General features: G+C 42.6%; 2 protein-coding genes across 3 annotated transcripts in view; one reads left to right on the top strand and one right to left on the bottom strand.

Annotated features, from left to right (window-relative positions):
* The window catches only part of LOC102835720 (plasminogen-like), a 62,508-nt gene extending 53,860 nt beyond the window's left edge, over positions 1 to 8,648 (top strand). For both annotated transcript variants that reach the window (XM_006868472.1, XM_006868473.1), the window contains exons 17-19: positions 814 to 920; positions 7,222 to 7,367; positions 8,487 to 8,648. In XM_006868472.1, coding sequence (XP_006868534.1) covers positions 814 to 920; positions 7,222 to 7,367; positions 8,487 to 8,648 — 415 coding nt within the window. The remainder of the gene's footprint in view (positions 1 to 813; positions 921 to 7,221; positions 7,368 to 8,486) is intronic.
* A 2,413-nt stretch (positions 8,649 to 11,061) lies between these two features.
* The window catches only part of SLC22A3 (solute carrier family 22 (organic cation transporter), member 3), a 160,335-nt gene continuing 156,040 nt past the window's right edge, over positions 11,062 to 15,356 (bottom strand). The window contains exons 10-11 of the mRNA XM_006868471.1: positions 13,480 to 13,579; positions 11,062 to 11,122 (exon numbers count right to left, since the gene is read on the bottom strand). Coding sequence (XP_006868533.1) covers positions 11,062 to 11,122; positions 13,480 to 13,579 — 161 coding nt within the window. The remainder of the gene's footprint in view (positions 11,123 to 13,479; positions 13,580 to 15,356) is intronic.

The following is a 15,356-nucleotide window of genomic DNA, read 5'->3' as shown; positions in this document are numbered from 1 at the left end:
GGGCTGCTAATGACAAAGTTGGTAGTTCAAACCCACCAGTCACTTCTTGGAAATCCTATACAAGGTCGCTCTGATTCATAGCCAACGTGATGGTACAACCAACTTAACAACAACAACGTTCTATTGGAGTCTTAGAGGCATAGTATTGTGATGTTTACAGAGACAGAAACTGAGGAAAGAGCCAAAAGAGGGGGCAACTTGCTTATGGCTACATGATATGTTTTCTACTACTCTGGTAGCGTAGTGGTTACAAATCGGGCTGCCAACCTTCAGGTCAGCAGTTTAAAACTACCAGCTGTTCCTTAGGAGAAAGATGAGGCTTTCTGCTCCTGTAAAGATTTACAGCTTCGGAAATCCTGTACAGGGTCACTATCAGTCAGAACCGACTCCACGGCACATAACAACAACAACAACAACAACAACAACTCTGGCTTTGGACAGGGTTTCCACTAGAAGGTTCACCTAGTGATCGATGTTTTGGGCTTTTCCCCTTCAATCAAGATAATAATATACACTTGGTATAAAATCGCCTGTAGTGAAGAGCGTCCACACGAGAAGGGTGTGTGGCATCCTTACTTCCAGAGGCAACCACCACCAGCCTTCAGTTTCCTGAACACAACTGATGTCTTTTAAATGAAATGTATCTTATTTCAGAAAACATGATAGGCAAATGCAAGGATGAAAAGTTATTTTCCTAGCTCTGTGTCAGCGAGGCAAGGCAATAGCCACTTGGCCTTCAAGTTGGTAGCGTCTCACTGCAGACGACTGGAGAGCAATCAAAATTAAATGTGACCTGCGATGTTTTCTCTTTAGGCCTGCCATCATCAATGATATAGTCATCCCAGCTTGTCTGCCGCCCCCAAATTATGTGGTTGCTGACCGAACAGAATGCTACATCACTGGCTGGGGTGACACTAAAGGTGAGACCAACGTCATGACCCACACACAATGACTGGCTTTTCCTACAGCTTTTGTGAGAAAATGAGAGCGGCACAACTTCCTAGCCAGGACCCTCTCCTAACTGCTCTGGGCCCCTTCCTGTGGCTTCATAATCAGTCAATGGGTGACATGCTGGAAAAGGAGAGAGCTCCTTGGAGTCTCTCAGCCCACAACTTTAACTTTACTATTGTTTCCCAGGTAAACAGGGTTTGGGCACATGCCACAGATTGTTCTTAAATGCCATGGAGTCAGTTCAGACTCAGCAATTCTGTATAGGGTTTCCAAGGAGCTGCGGGTGAGTTGGAACCGTCAACTTTGTGGTTTCACAGTCCTGTGCTGAGCCTACAGTGCCACACGAGGACTCCCCAAAATTAGGAGTGTTATGTTATTTTTCATTTGAAGCTACCCGTACCAGGTTCCCAACATGGTGTAAAACACGAACAACCAAGATGATAGTTAGACTAACCTTCTTCTGGTGAGTTCGTGGAGAGGCTGTTAGGGAGATGAGAGAAAGACATCTGGGAATAGACAGAATGGTCCTTGAACACCTCAGTTCTTGGGTGACACCTGGCATTGGTCATGGGTGCAGGATGAGCAAAGCGGTGTTTATGTAGAATCCAGCAGGAACCTGTGGGGCTCTGGTCTTTGCCATATGCCCTGATATTGACCATCTCCATTAGAGGTGGACCCTTAGTCATAGGAACATTGGGCAATGTCTCAGGAGCTCCACTTCAGCTTTCTCACAAGTGCTGGGAATGGAGTCAGGGACCTGGTAAGAGGTCTGGTTACACACTAGTGGGGCAAACCAGACAGGTCACTTCACCCCTTTGTGTGCTAGTTGAGTGTCTAAGCTCCATAAGGTCACTGTAAAATCATGGTTAACACATTAGCCTTTAACATAAGCTTGCAGTTGAAGACAGGTTTTGCATCTAAAAAAACAAGAAAGAACGACAGGTAAAACTCAGTGATCGAGGAGGTAGTAGCCCTCTTACTGCTAAGTCCATTTTTAAATTTCACCCTCCTGACTGCACATGGGTACCCTCCCTGCTCTTCCAAATAAGTATGTAGGGAGGGAAGGATAAGGCCATTTGACAACATGAAATCAAAGCCAGTGAAGCTCACCTGTATATGTGCAGGCCTGTTCCCAGAGTTTTGCATCTTAAATATGAACATCACAACCCACACGAGGTTGATATGATTACTCCTAAAGAGGGTGAATGGCCCTGGACTACAAGGTTACCTTGGAGACTCTACAGAGGGTTTCTATGAGTAGGCATTAACTTGGTGGCACTTGACAACCTCAACAAACAACAAAGGAGGTGATTAATGAGAGGTGTAACATGGCTCAGTGAAGGGACCAGAGTTGGAATCTCCATTCTACTACTTATTAGCTTAGCTGTGTTGTTAAGTGCCATCGAGTCGGTTCTGACTCATAACCATCCTGTGTAGGGCCACCATCCTGTGTAGGGCCATCAAGGAGCGGCTGATGGGTTTGAACTGCCAACCTTGCAGTTCAACCAGACCTTGTGGTCCAGTGCATTATTCTGCAGTGCCACACCAGGACTCCTAGCTTAGTAGGTACTTAGAAAAATGACAATATCTTGTTGACTTTCCCCCCTACCCCTACACTCCACACTGAGCTCTGGCCATCTCTCTGGGTCTCATCACTTGTCTACCAAGAAAATGATTTTCAGACTATCATTTGGGCCCAGAATTCACAAATAACTCCCACCTGATTACTAGCATTTCACATGTAGATAACGATATAGAATACATCAGTGTCTTCAGCTTTTCAGAATTTTGTCAGGTCAAAATTCTGATGTTCTCAAAATTCTCTTTACATGTTTCCAAAAGCTTTGCCTGACTTTGATATTTCAAACGCGAGGCAAGTGTTGAGGCTGAGTTCCTCCTGGTCAATCTCCTATGTGGAGTCTCTGACCCCAGCACTTGCCCTGTACCTCCAACAATGCTGTCTGTATCATAGCCACCAGATGGCAGTATCTCCTCATCAACCACATCCAATCAGTTGCTGTTCATCAACTCTGTCCAGTTTGGCGACCCCATGTGGCTCAGAGTAGAACTATACTCCACAGGCTTTCTTTCTTCCTTTCTCCCTTCTTTCCTTCCTTCCTCCCTCTCTCCCTCTCTTCCTCTCTCTCTTTCTTTCTTCTCTCTCTCTTTCTTTCTTCCTTCCTTTCAAAACTTTTATTGTGAATTGAGTGAAGGTTTACAGGCAAGACCATCAGTTTTACATTCACCAAATACACTTTGTCTAATCTCAGTGATTACAATCCAGGATCCCTGGTAGCGTAGTGGTTACGTGTTAGTCACCTAACCAAAAGGTCAGAAGTTTGAATCTACCAGCCACTCTACTGGAGAAACATAAGGCTTTCTGCTCCTGTGAAGATTGGTGGTTCAAGTTCACCAGCTGCTCCTTGGAAACCCTATACAGGGTCGCTATGGGTCGGAATTGACTCGACTTCACTTAACAACAACAACAACAAAGAGTCACAGCCTTGAAAACACTATACTGGGTCTCTGTGAGTCAGAAGCTATTCGACAGCACACCACCACCAGGCAACAATGGTTATCCCGCTTTCTTCCTGTGGTCCCCATTTTCATTTAGCCCACCTTTCCACCCCTTCTCAATTTTGTCCTTAGGCAATTGTTGCCCTTTTGATTTGGAGTGAATGACCACTTGATGGTGAACATACCTTACTTGTGTTGTTGTCCCCTCTATAAACCTATCTCTTGCTGTGCTGAAAACTGAGCCACCAAAGTGAGATCCTTTCCAGATATGAAGGGTCGTGGAGGGTCATAGTCTCAGGTTCCTCCAGTCTCTTTCTGACCAGTACACCAGTCTTCCTTTTATAATTTTGAATTTTGTTTCACCTTTTCTCCAGCCTCTCTGGAACCTTCTACTGTGATCCATTTCAGAGCAGTTGATAGTAGTCATCGGGCACTATCTAATTCTTCTGGTCTCAGAGTCGTGTAGACCGATGTTCATATGTTCCATTAGTCCATTGGACTAATTAATTCCAAGAATCTTCAGTTCTCATCACTCATCTTTCTTCTGCACATGGAGAGACCAATAGTTCCACCTTAGATGGTCACTCATGTGTTTTTAAGCTCTCAGATGCTATTCACCGAAGTAGGATGTAGAACAGTGTCTTTGTGGAGTATGTTATGCCAATTGACCACGGTGTCCTCTGAGACTATGGCTTTGAACCCCCCAGGTCTAGCAACTCATTGCCTTAAGATGTTTGGTAAGATCTCAGAAGGTTTCATCATTGTGCCCCCTGTGTGTTCCACCATATCCATAATTGTGTTTGCAAAAAAGGGTCAATATCCATGTACAAATATTCTCTTTCAAATCTTTATATATTTGTAGGTATGTTCCATAGGATTTCACGGAGTGAGTTTTCAGAAGTAGATTACTATGCCTTTCTTTTGAGGTGCCTCTAGGTGGCCTCAAACCTCTCGTCTTTCTGTTTTCAGCTGAGCACTTAATCAGTTACTCCAGAGACATCTGCTTTCCTTAAAATAGCAGCTGACTATCTGCTAGTCCCAGAATGTTCATCTTGCTCAGAAACAGATAAAACGGTGGTGATGCTTTGTTCATTAATTTTCAGCGAACAACCTGAGAAGGCTACTGCTTCCTCATATTGACTCAGTTCGAGCCCGTTCCTCCATACAGATCACGTCTGTTGTCAGGGCCTCCTTCTGGGTGACTCTGCCCAAAGAGCTCCAAGTTCTACATTGAAGACCAACCTTCCTGCCAATGTGTGGTCCTCTTAAATGCTCATGTAAACTCCAGCCATGCTGTGAAAATCTGCTCAATTTATTCAGTCTTTGTAGAAGAGACAGAACCTTATTTCCTTGGCTGTTTGATACTAACAAACCAGGTTCTACAAAACTCTGGTGATGGCTGAGCTTACGAAACTGGATTCTTTGCAAAAACCTGGAGACACCCTGAGTGTGTACATATAGAAAACAGTATTTCTTCTGGCGATTTTGCAAATGTGTTATTTCAGTATGGCCTGAAAAAAGGAAAGAGAGAGAGAGAGAGAGAGAGAGAGAGAGAGAGAGAGAGAGAGAGAGAAAGAGAGAGAAAGAAAGAGAGAAAGAAAGAAAGAAATACAACTAATCAAACAAACACTCAGGAAAATCTTCACTCTAATTATCAAAGAAATGCAAATTTAAAAAACAGAATGAGGACTATTTCCACCTACTTGAATAGCACATTAAAAAAAAAAATTAAACAATCATAAGGGTTTGGCCAAAAGATATTTACAAATGACAGTTGATACTGGCACGTCCTTTTAGAAAATCATTTGGCAATGTTACTATATAGTCATAAATATGTCTATATAATTTCTAGGAGTTGGGTGGTACAGTGGTTGAGTGGTTTATGTACTCACCGAAAGGTTTGAACCTATCCAGGACCACCGAGGAAGAAAAATCTGACCATTGGCTTCTATAAAGATGGCAGCCTAGGAAGCCCTATAGGATAGTCCTACTCTGTCAACACGGGGCTAGTGTGACTAGAACAACAACTTGGCAATATGTACCTACAACAGTCTTAAGAAAATCTTCAGGAATAAACCATATGCAAGAAGATGGGGAATGCCAGAATGCTAGAGGCAAAGAACACCTGCAGGAAGGATTTAGTCAACGATGTCTCAAACCTACATTCAAATCCCAGTCGACCACGTCCTTGCTGGGTGATCTTGAGCAAATCACGTAAGCTTCAGTTTTCTTACATGAAATGGGAAGCAATAAAGGTCAAAGTACCTACCTGATGGGACTGTTGTGAGGATTAAATTAGATAGACAATATGATGAACTTGTGCCTGAAAAGATGAATTCTCAGGAAATAATACTCTATCATTATGATAAAAGATACAGAACACATAACTTACCATTTAAACCATTTCAATGATATATTGATTTTTAGTATATCCACAATGTTGTGCAATCATCTGGAAGTTTTCTCATCCCCAACGGAAAGCCAGGACACCCCTTAAGCAGTTTCTCCCCCACTCTCTCTGCCCAAGACTCTGGCAAGCATGAATCTGCTTTCTGTCTCTATGGATTGGCCAATTTGGGATATATCAGACATGTGGAATCAGAAGATATTTGTCTCTTTGTGCCTGGCTTGTTTCAGTTAATAAGATTTTCAGTGCTTGCTCATCCATGTAGCAATGACATATAGTGTGTATCAGAACTGCCTTCCTTTTATGGCTGAAGAGTATTCCATTGTACAGATATACCACATTTTGATACCTGTTCTTTTAAAATACACAGAATGCACATCTACTGCATGAACTACTGTGTGGCCACTGAAATATTAATTATGAAGACTGTGGCATTACGTACAAGTGTTTATGACAAATGTTAAGTGAAAAATCAGGATAAGGCAAAATCAGAAGGTAATAGGCTACAAAATAAATATATAAGGAGCCGGAAAGAGAATCTATAAGCATACCGACAGCTGTGTTTTCCAAGCTTCCTTTATATATTAAAAATGACTTATTTATAGTTTTTTAAGAAAAGCAAAAAATCAAATAAAAAGCAAAAACAATAAGAAAGAAAATACTATAAAGAAATCCATTGTTAAATTCTGCCCTACGGAAACATAAACTCTTATCTAACATGGACACTCTAAGCACAAGACCTCTTTAAAGTGTTCAAGAGCAAAGATGTCAGCTTAAGGACTAACGTGCCCCTCACCCAAGTCATGGTATTTTCAATAGCCTCATACGCATGTGAAAGTTGGACAATGAATAGGGAAGACTGTAGAAGAACTGATGCATCTGAGTTACGGTGTTGGAGAAAAATATTAAAAGTACTATGGCCAGAAGTACAGCCAGAATGCTTCTTAGAAGCCAGGATGGTAATGCATCATCTTTCATACTCAGACATGTTGTCAGGAGGGACTAGACCCTGGCGAAGCACATCATGCTAGATAAAGTGTCATGTCACTGAAAAAGAGGAGGACTCCCAACGACATGGATTGGCGCAGTGTTCTCAAGCTTAACAATGATTGTGAGGATGGTACAGGACCAAGCAGTTTTTTGTTCTGTCGTGCATGGGGTCACTATGAGTCAGAACCGACTTGATACCACCAAACACCACCACCACCATCACCACTCTAAGGCTCAGAAAGAAAAAGGAACCCACGCAGTGTTAGGGATTTGCTGCTCTTTGTTCAGGAAGTTTCCTTTTGAACAGGTTTTGGGTATAGTTCAGTAACCATATCCTTTTATCTCTTTACACACAGGTACCTATGGGGCTGGTCTTCTCAAGGAAGCCCAGCTACCTGTGATAGAGAATAAAGTGTGCAATCGTTATGAATATCTGAATGGAAGAGTGAAGTCCTCTGAGCTCTGTGCTGGACTCTTGGCTGGAGGTGCGGACAGCTGCCAGGTAAGAAGAGAGGAAGGAGACCTGGTGCTTGTCTGTCTTGGTCTCAAAGTGTCAAGTTCAAGAAGGATCGACCAGCCAAAGGTCACAGTCTGAATATTTCCCTTTAGGTGGGGCCCCAAATACGTATTCAAGTAATCAAGGTGATCCCTTGACTCTTGAGTTCCAGACCAGTTCTTAGTTGTCATCCAGTTGGCTCTGACTCCTCGTGACCCCTGTATAACACAATGGACACTGCCCAGTCCAGCCACATTGTCACCAGTGTTGTATGTTTGAGTCCATTGTTGAAGCCAGTGTGCATTTTGGTTGCCTTTCAACCTAAGATCTCATCTTCCAGCACAGTGGTGGATAATGCTGTGTTCTAATCCCTAGAGCTTTCGTTGGTTAATTTCCAAAAGTAGATGGTTGGATCTTTCTTCCTGGTCTCTTAGTCTGGAAACTCTGCTGAAATGTGTTCACCATGGATGACTCTCCTCGTATTTGAACTGCCGGTGGCATAGCTCCCAGGAACATGAACTGACTACAGTAAAACAAACTGACTGATGGGCAGTTCTCCATAACCAAATCTACTGCCATTGAGTTGATTCTGACTGATAACAAACCTAAGATTTCAGCCTCATCTTTCTCCTGTGAAGTGGCTGGTGGATTTGAACTGCCGGCCTTGTGATTAGCCGTCTAGTGCTTATCCCGCAGTGCCACCAGGATGGTGGTCCAGATCAGAAAGGGATAGTAAGGTTTCTGCCCCTACCACAGGCCACATGCCTCCTGGAATGTGCTGGTGACTGGAGGGAGGGTGGTGGCATTTCCAGTAGGGAAGGTGGAAGGGGCTATAGGACAAACACTGAGTGCATGTGCTCTATGCCCAGGTTGGGGTTAGCCCTGCCTACAAGAAATGCCAACAAAAGAAGGAATGTGTGCAACATTCACAAGGGCGTTTGCTCCCAGGTGAAACTAGCTGGCATAGTTAAGTACTTGAGGACAGTCATTGGTCTACTCCTGTCTGATTGGAAAAGACATTCCAGTACTGGGAAGTCTTGCATTTGGATACTGAAGATGACATTCCATATTCAAAGGGTGGTGATTGAACCTTCACATGATGTTTTTCTTCCCCCTCTGTTATAGGGTGACAGTGGAGGACCTCTGGTTTGCTTTGAGAAGGACAAATACATTTTACAAGGAGTGACTTCCTGGGGTCTAGGCTGTGCACAGCCCAATAAGCCTGGCGTTTACGTCCGTGTTTCAAGATTTGTGCCTTGGATTGAAGAAGTAATGAGAGATAATTAACTGGAGGGGAGCTAGAGCAAGCATCAACTTATCTGGAAACTTATCAGAACATGTTAGGAAATTTAACTTCCTCAGAAATAATCAATGGAAATCAAACTAAGGCCCTGGCTGCCAAACCTCAACACTTTCTGATATTACTCTGGATAAATTTCCCTGCCAAAGGGCTGCTAGTAAGGCAACACAGGTGTGTCATCTACTGAAATAAACTGTATTTAACTTGAGTTACTTTTTATGGGCGGTCACCATTCCCATATTCTTTGTTCATTCCCTACCCTAGCGTCACAGATTTTAAAGAGCATAGCTCTCGCATACTGCCATGTGTTGGCTCTTTGTATGAAAGATCAGATTGGTGCAACAAAGGACTAACAAGCGTCTTAATGACAGAGATGAGAGCTGAGATGCCCTGGGAGGACATCTTGTCCTTTTACCTTGTCAGCTCAAGATGGCCTGAAAAATACCTTTAGTGGCTTTATTACTGGCATAGAGATGAATGTTTAAGCTGTAACATGTATGGGGAGACACGACAGCAACTTCCATTCTTGGGTCTGAAATGATCCCTGAGGACTTGACATTAGCCCCCGTGCAGGGGATACTGAGCAGAGAGCTGTCCATTGGGAAATAAAGTAGACAATGGAGGCATGATGCAAGGCCAGGTTATTTGTGTGGATGTTATTCTGGGTCAGATTAAAGTATAGGAATGGTGCCAAAGGCCTGGAAAGGAACAATGAACACATATTGAGGACTGGTTATTTACTTCCCGTTGCCTGCTCATAAAACAGTGGGCAGCACACATTGTCCAAGCAGACAAGCATTCTAAAGCATCCCACATCCCAGAAGCAAAGAATGTTTAAGGGTTTTCTTGACCATTTAAATTTTTTAAAAATTGTGTCTAGAGTCAAAATACCACCTCAAAAGACAATTCAACAGTTATAGTATCAAAGGGCAACCATCGTCTTGAAGCAGTAAGAAAGGCAAAGAACGAAAACTGCCAACGTCTGTGAATAAAGAGTGAACACAGCATCAAGTCCTCAAAGCCTGTGTTTATTTCATTGGAAAATACAACTTCCATGTTCAGTTCTCCTGTGCTTTCAAGATTCAAAAGTTTATTTTATAATTAGTACACATGCATGATACATATTTGTCACATGTTCCCCAGGTAGAAACTTGTTTCCTCGTTGGCAGGATTTTCCTTTGGTACCCATTTTGCCTGTCCACACCCAATCAGCCTCTAAAACATCCTGCCTAAAATATGCACTGGGTCAGGAAATATAACAAGTATCACATACTAGGCAGAAGGCCAGGAAAAAGATAGCATGTTTGTGTTAAAGTCTCACATTCCAAAATCATCAATGACAAAAAGAAAGACCAAATCTCTTATTAGTGTCTATAACGTCATAGATAAAGCTGCTGCTGATTACTTTAAGCATGGCTATCATTGACCTTTTAATTCTTTAAATTAAAATGTAAGCTTCTCTCCAAGTCAGGTCATACATTCAAGGACTGAGTGGGAACTGTCTGGGATCTGCTTTTGGCCACGGGCACAATCAGAGAAGAGAATTTATAAAGACTAGATAAATATCTCTTTGCTGTTAAAATCTTAAGACCCATGGGATCATCATCCATGGGTTTTGTTCAGTAAGATACTGAGACATGGCTCTATGTGTCCACTAAAGGAGGACAACAGCTATACTAAATTGGTTATCAAGAACAGAGCCAATCTTCACACTGCCCAATTTCGTTTTACTGATGGAGCAATGGCTAACCTATGCCTAGAACCCCTGGGATTGCATTAGAAGGTGGAAGAGAAGGAAGATGATCTAATGATGTAGAAACTACAGAATTTAGGGAAGAAGAGAAAACAAAGCTCAGCTGGGCCACTGTGCGGTCCAAGGTACTTAGATTCCATCTCTTCTTTGCTTTGGCAGGATTTCTGCCTCCTCATCCTCCATGGAACCTTCAGAAGATTCTATGTAGAGCCTTAACCCTTGATCAGATCTGATGAACACAAGTTCATGTTCACCTTCCCCAGGTCCTCAGTTTGCATATTCTGTTTTTCTGATGAGCTGGCATGAGAATTGGGGGTCGGGGTGCATGAGAAGTGAAGGTGTGTTTTTCTTGTTTCTCCTTAAGCCAACGAGGCAGCAGAAACCTCTGCTCCAAAGATAGGCTCGGGACAAACCTAATTTTATAGGTGCCCTCAAACCAGCCACTTAGAAGGTGTTCTCATAAAGTCCCATATCATTATACATCAGAAGTCATCCAACGTGGTATCAAAAAATACATGGGAACATTTGCAAAGGCACTTGGACTGCATGGAGCTGCAGCTGACGTGGATGAATGCATCTCTGCAAGGCACATCTTTCCAGGGAGTGTCTGTCTCAAGAGTTCCTTCCCCCCATCTTTGGCAGGGGCCTCAAAGGTGAGAGCGTGAGACTTGGCTTTTCTTTTTCCTGCCGCACGTATAGGAATATGGACTGTCAAGATAAAGGAGAGAAGAGAACGTCCTTACCAGTGACTTTGAAGAAAGCTCAGTGACAGACTGGGTTCTCATCAAATACCCTCATACAGAAAGCAAACCAACCATTGCTGGCCAACTGATTGTGACTCATGACGACCCTGTAGGACAGGACAGAACAGTCCTCTAGGGTTTCAAAGCTGCCATCTACCCGGAAGCAGATTGTCATAGCTTTTCCCCTCAGAGTGACCAGTGGGTTCAAACCTCTGACTTTTTCAGTCAGCCGTCAAGCACTTAACCCCTGAGGCACCAGGGTTCCTCACTCATGTGTGTTGTTGTTGTTGTTAAGGGCTGTCATGTCAGTTCCCACTCACAGTGACCCTGTATAGAGTTTCTGAGGAGTGGCTGGTGGGTTTATACGCTGACCTTGTGGTTAGCTTATCCTACAGTATATGGCTCCTCGTACAAAACCCAACTCGAACAAATTTGGGACTAGAAATATTTAATCATCTTCAAGTTCATTTTGGATATATTTTCATAGAGTTGCAAAAAGAAAAGTTGTTGTTGAGTTGACTCTGACTCAAGGTGGCCTGGCGTGTGTTGGAGAAGAACTATGCCCCATCAGGGTTCCAATGGTGGGTTTCTTTGTAAAAGTACAAAGAAACTTCAAGAAGCTAATGAAAAAATGGAATGGAAGTTTTTTTTCCCCATGAACTTTTTGAAGTCCCTCATAGTTTCTTTCTTCTGAGGAATCTCTGGGTGGATTTGAACCTTCAACCTTTTGGTTAGCAGTTGGGTGTTATAACCATCCACACAGGGACTCCTCCTTTGCTACTGTTGTTAAGCACTGGAAAGTCAGTTCTAACTCAAAGTGACCCTGAATAGGGTTTCTGAGGCTTTAAATCTTTGTGGGAGCAGAAAGCCTCATCTTTCTCCCACAGAGATGTTAAATTAGAATCCTAGCATATAAGTTCTTTATGAATTTCTACTATGTAGCCTGGTATGGTGCTGCAAGATAATGCACTGGACTGCAAGGTCGGTTTGAACCACAAGGTCAGCAGTTCAAATCTCACCAGCCACTCCTCAGTAACTCTATACAGTGTTGCTATGAATCGGAATTGACTTGATGGCACTTAACAACAATATATAATTTGGAAGTACTGTGGCTTTATAGGATAAGTAGTGAGCTGCTAACCATAAGGTCAGCGGTTCTAGCCCACCAGCCACTCTGCAAGGGAAAGATGAGGTTTTCTGCTCGTACAAAGAATTATAGCCTCTGAAATCCTATACAGGGTTGCTATAAGTTGAACCCAACTCGGTAACACTTAACAGCAACAACATATGGTTTAGAAGAGGAGTTGTTGACATGGACGGGGGTAGCAGAAATAATGTAATAATTCAGTACAGTCATAAAAATAAAATGTCAACAGGCTATAGTAATTTGAGAAGAAGCTATGTTTTTTCCTCCCAGGGGAAATAATTATTGAAAGACATTAACATGCTTAACATGTCAAAGTGTCAATTATATTTACACTAGTGTTTTAAATGTAGAAACCAGGCACTATCAATTTACCCAGTTTTTTTAGAAGGAAAATTACAAACAGAGTATAAGTTAGAACCAATTTCTATAACTTGGACTTTTTTGGTAATTATACTTTGGTTTGTATACTGGTTGAGTATTAATTTTCCCCTGCACATTATTTAGATACTCTCTTCAAAACCTCAGGTCTTCTAGTTTTCGTTCTAACTTCAACGACTGGGCTAACAAAAGTTCTGATCTCAAATGGTCTCCTTCCTTCCACTTTTTCCTGATGAGTTTGAGCATCTGCCTCCTGGCCAACTTGGGGACTGAGAATGAGAACATCACTCAGTAATTTAAACAGCAGTAAATGAAGTGGAAACAAAAGGAGGAACATCGGCCATTGTATAGATATCTTTGGCACAGATATTTTTTTTAATTTGTATTCAAAAGACCGTATCTTTCATTTCTTCTAAGAAGAAGACTGGTTTTAGTTTTTATAATTAGCTGTTAACATTTCTTAAGAATATACACATGATATGAGGCTGTGTGTTCTAATCTTTTATAAAATCCAAGAATACAGAAGTCTATATATTATTACTGCCCACTCATTTCGATTCCTAGAGGGGATCAGTAATTATTTCACATCTTGTCCTGTGCAGTCTCATATTTACATTCCATCATTTTTGTTTTGTTTAGCTTTACATTAACGTTTAATCTACTTGGATTTTTGTTGTTGTTTTTAGGATGTGAGTGAGATGGGAATTTCATGTTATCTCCTCCCCCTCATGGATACGCTACTATCTTTATATTATCCCAGTGGTTTTGTTTAGGGTGCGTTGGCGTCCATACAGTACCTGCCAAGTTTTTCTACATCATCTACAGTCTCTGGTAAAGCAATACCCTTGGTTTCCGGCAGAAGCATAACAAGGCCACCGCAGAGAGATGCCAGGATACCTGAGAACAAGAGAAGAAGCATTACCCACTGGAACACACCAGGCCCTGCTCACTCTGAACACGGCTCAGCTCACTCATCTTCAGATGTTCCCAACAAGTGTCCACAGTCCTCTGTCTACACTGACCAGCTCTCCAGGGCCACAAGCTCTAGCATTCTACTCCTCCTTCCTCAAAGCCCCTGCAGTACCACTGCCTCATGCCCTGGCCCTTCACACGTTTCTTCACTTACTACCAAATATTTACAGAGTGTACACACACAAAGAATACTAGCCCTCCTACTTCACAGGGAAAATAGAAGCTACCAGAAAGAAACCGCCTCAGCTTTCTTTTCATGACATTATATGCTAACTGCATGCTTATTCTTCCCACTTCTCCTCTGTAATGTTACACTGAGAAATGTGTCCCTGCATCTGTCCAATGGCAATCCTTCACCTATGCTGCTCATCTTGGGGATCTTACTATAGTGAAAAGAACCCTGGTGACACACTGGTTAAAGCTTTCAGCTGGTACCCAAAAGGTTGGAAGTTTGAATCCACCAGCTGCACCATGGGAAAAACATGTGGCAGTCTTGGAAACAGTTTGGGGTACTTCTGCGCTATCTTGGAAGGTCACTATAAGTTTGATCAGCTAAACAGTAGCAAGTTTGATTTTTGCTTTTCACAATAGTAACGAACCCCCTTTCCAGCATCTTCAACCCAATGGCATCTTCCCAGGAGCATCCAAACACATCCAGATCACATGTCTTCAATGAGTCTTCCCTCAGGCACACATTGGACTCCAGTCACTATCTCAACTCCGTTCTTCAGAGCCAGGCTCAGGCTACATGAAATCCTGTCTCTCTGCTTTTCTCTGCATCCTCACACCCTGATGGTGTGCTGGGAAATGGCCAACAACTGCTCTTCAGAAAATAAATCCCCAATATGTGGTGCTTGCTGATTTCTGTGGTGTAAATGCTCCCACAATGGACACTTCAAGCTCACCCCACATCACTGAACGATGAATTGGGAAGACATGTACAACAGAATTTCCACCATAAAGGTACAATAGACATAAGTCACTTCAACAACATGTTGTTAGGTGCCACCGAGTTGGTACCGACCCATAGCAACCTTATGCACAGCAGAAAGAAACACTGCCTGATCCTGGGCCAACCTCACTACTGGTGCCATGCTTGACCACACTGATACTGCTACTTGGCCAATCCATCTCGTTGGGCACCTTCCTCTTTTTCTCTGACCCTCCATCTTACCAAACATGATGTCCTTCTCTAGCGACTGTTCCCTCCTGACAATATGTCCAAAGTATGAGAGACAAAGTTTGGCCATCTTGGCCTAAAAGGAGCACTCTGGCTGCACTTCTTCCAAAATGTATCTATTGGTTCTTTTGGCAGCCCATGGTACTTTCAATATTCTCCTCCAACACCATAAATCATATGCATCAATTCTTCTATGGTCTTCCTTATTCACTGTCCAGTTTTCACATGCATATGAGGTTATTGAAAATACCATGGCATGGGCACACCTTAGTCCTCAAGCTGACATCTTTGCTCTTCAACACTTGAAAATGGTCTTGTGCAGCAGAGTTGCCTAATGCAATACGTTGTCTGATTTCTTGACTGCTGCTTCAATGAGTGTTGATAATTGATTCAAGAAGAATGAAGTCCTTGACAACTTCATTCTTTTCTTTGTTGATAAGAATGCTGTTTATTGGTCCAGTGGTGAGGATTTTTGTTTTCTTTACATTGAGATGTAATCCATACTGAAGGCTGTGCTCTTTG

Source organism: Chrysochloris asiatica, unplaced genomic scaffold, assembly GCF_000296735.1.
Source record: "Chrysochloris asiatica unplaced genomic scaffold, ChrAsi1.0 scaffold00117, whole genome shotgun sequence".
Classification (NCBI taxonomy): domain Eukaryota; kingdom Metazoa; phylum Chordata; class Mammalia; order Afrosoricida; family Chrysochloridae; genus Chrysochloris; species Chrysochloris asiatica.
This window is presented reverse-complemented; position numbering and strand designations above follow the sequence as displayed.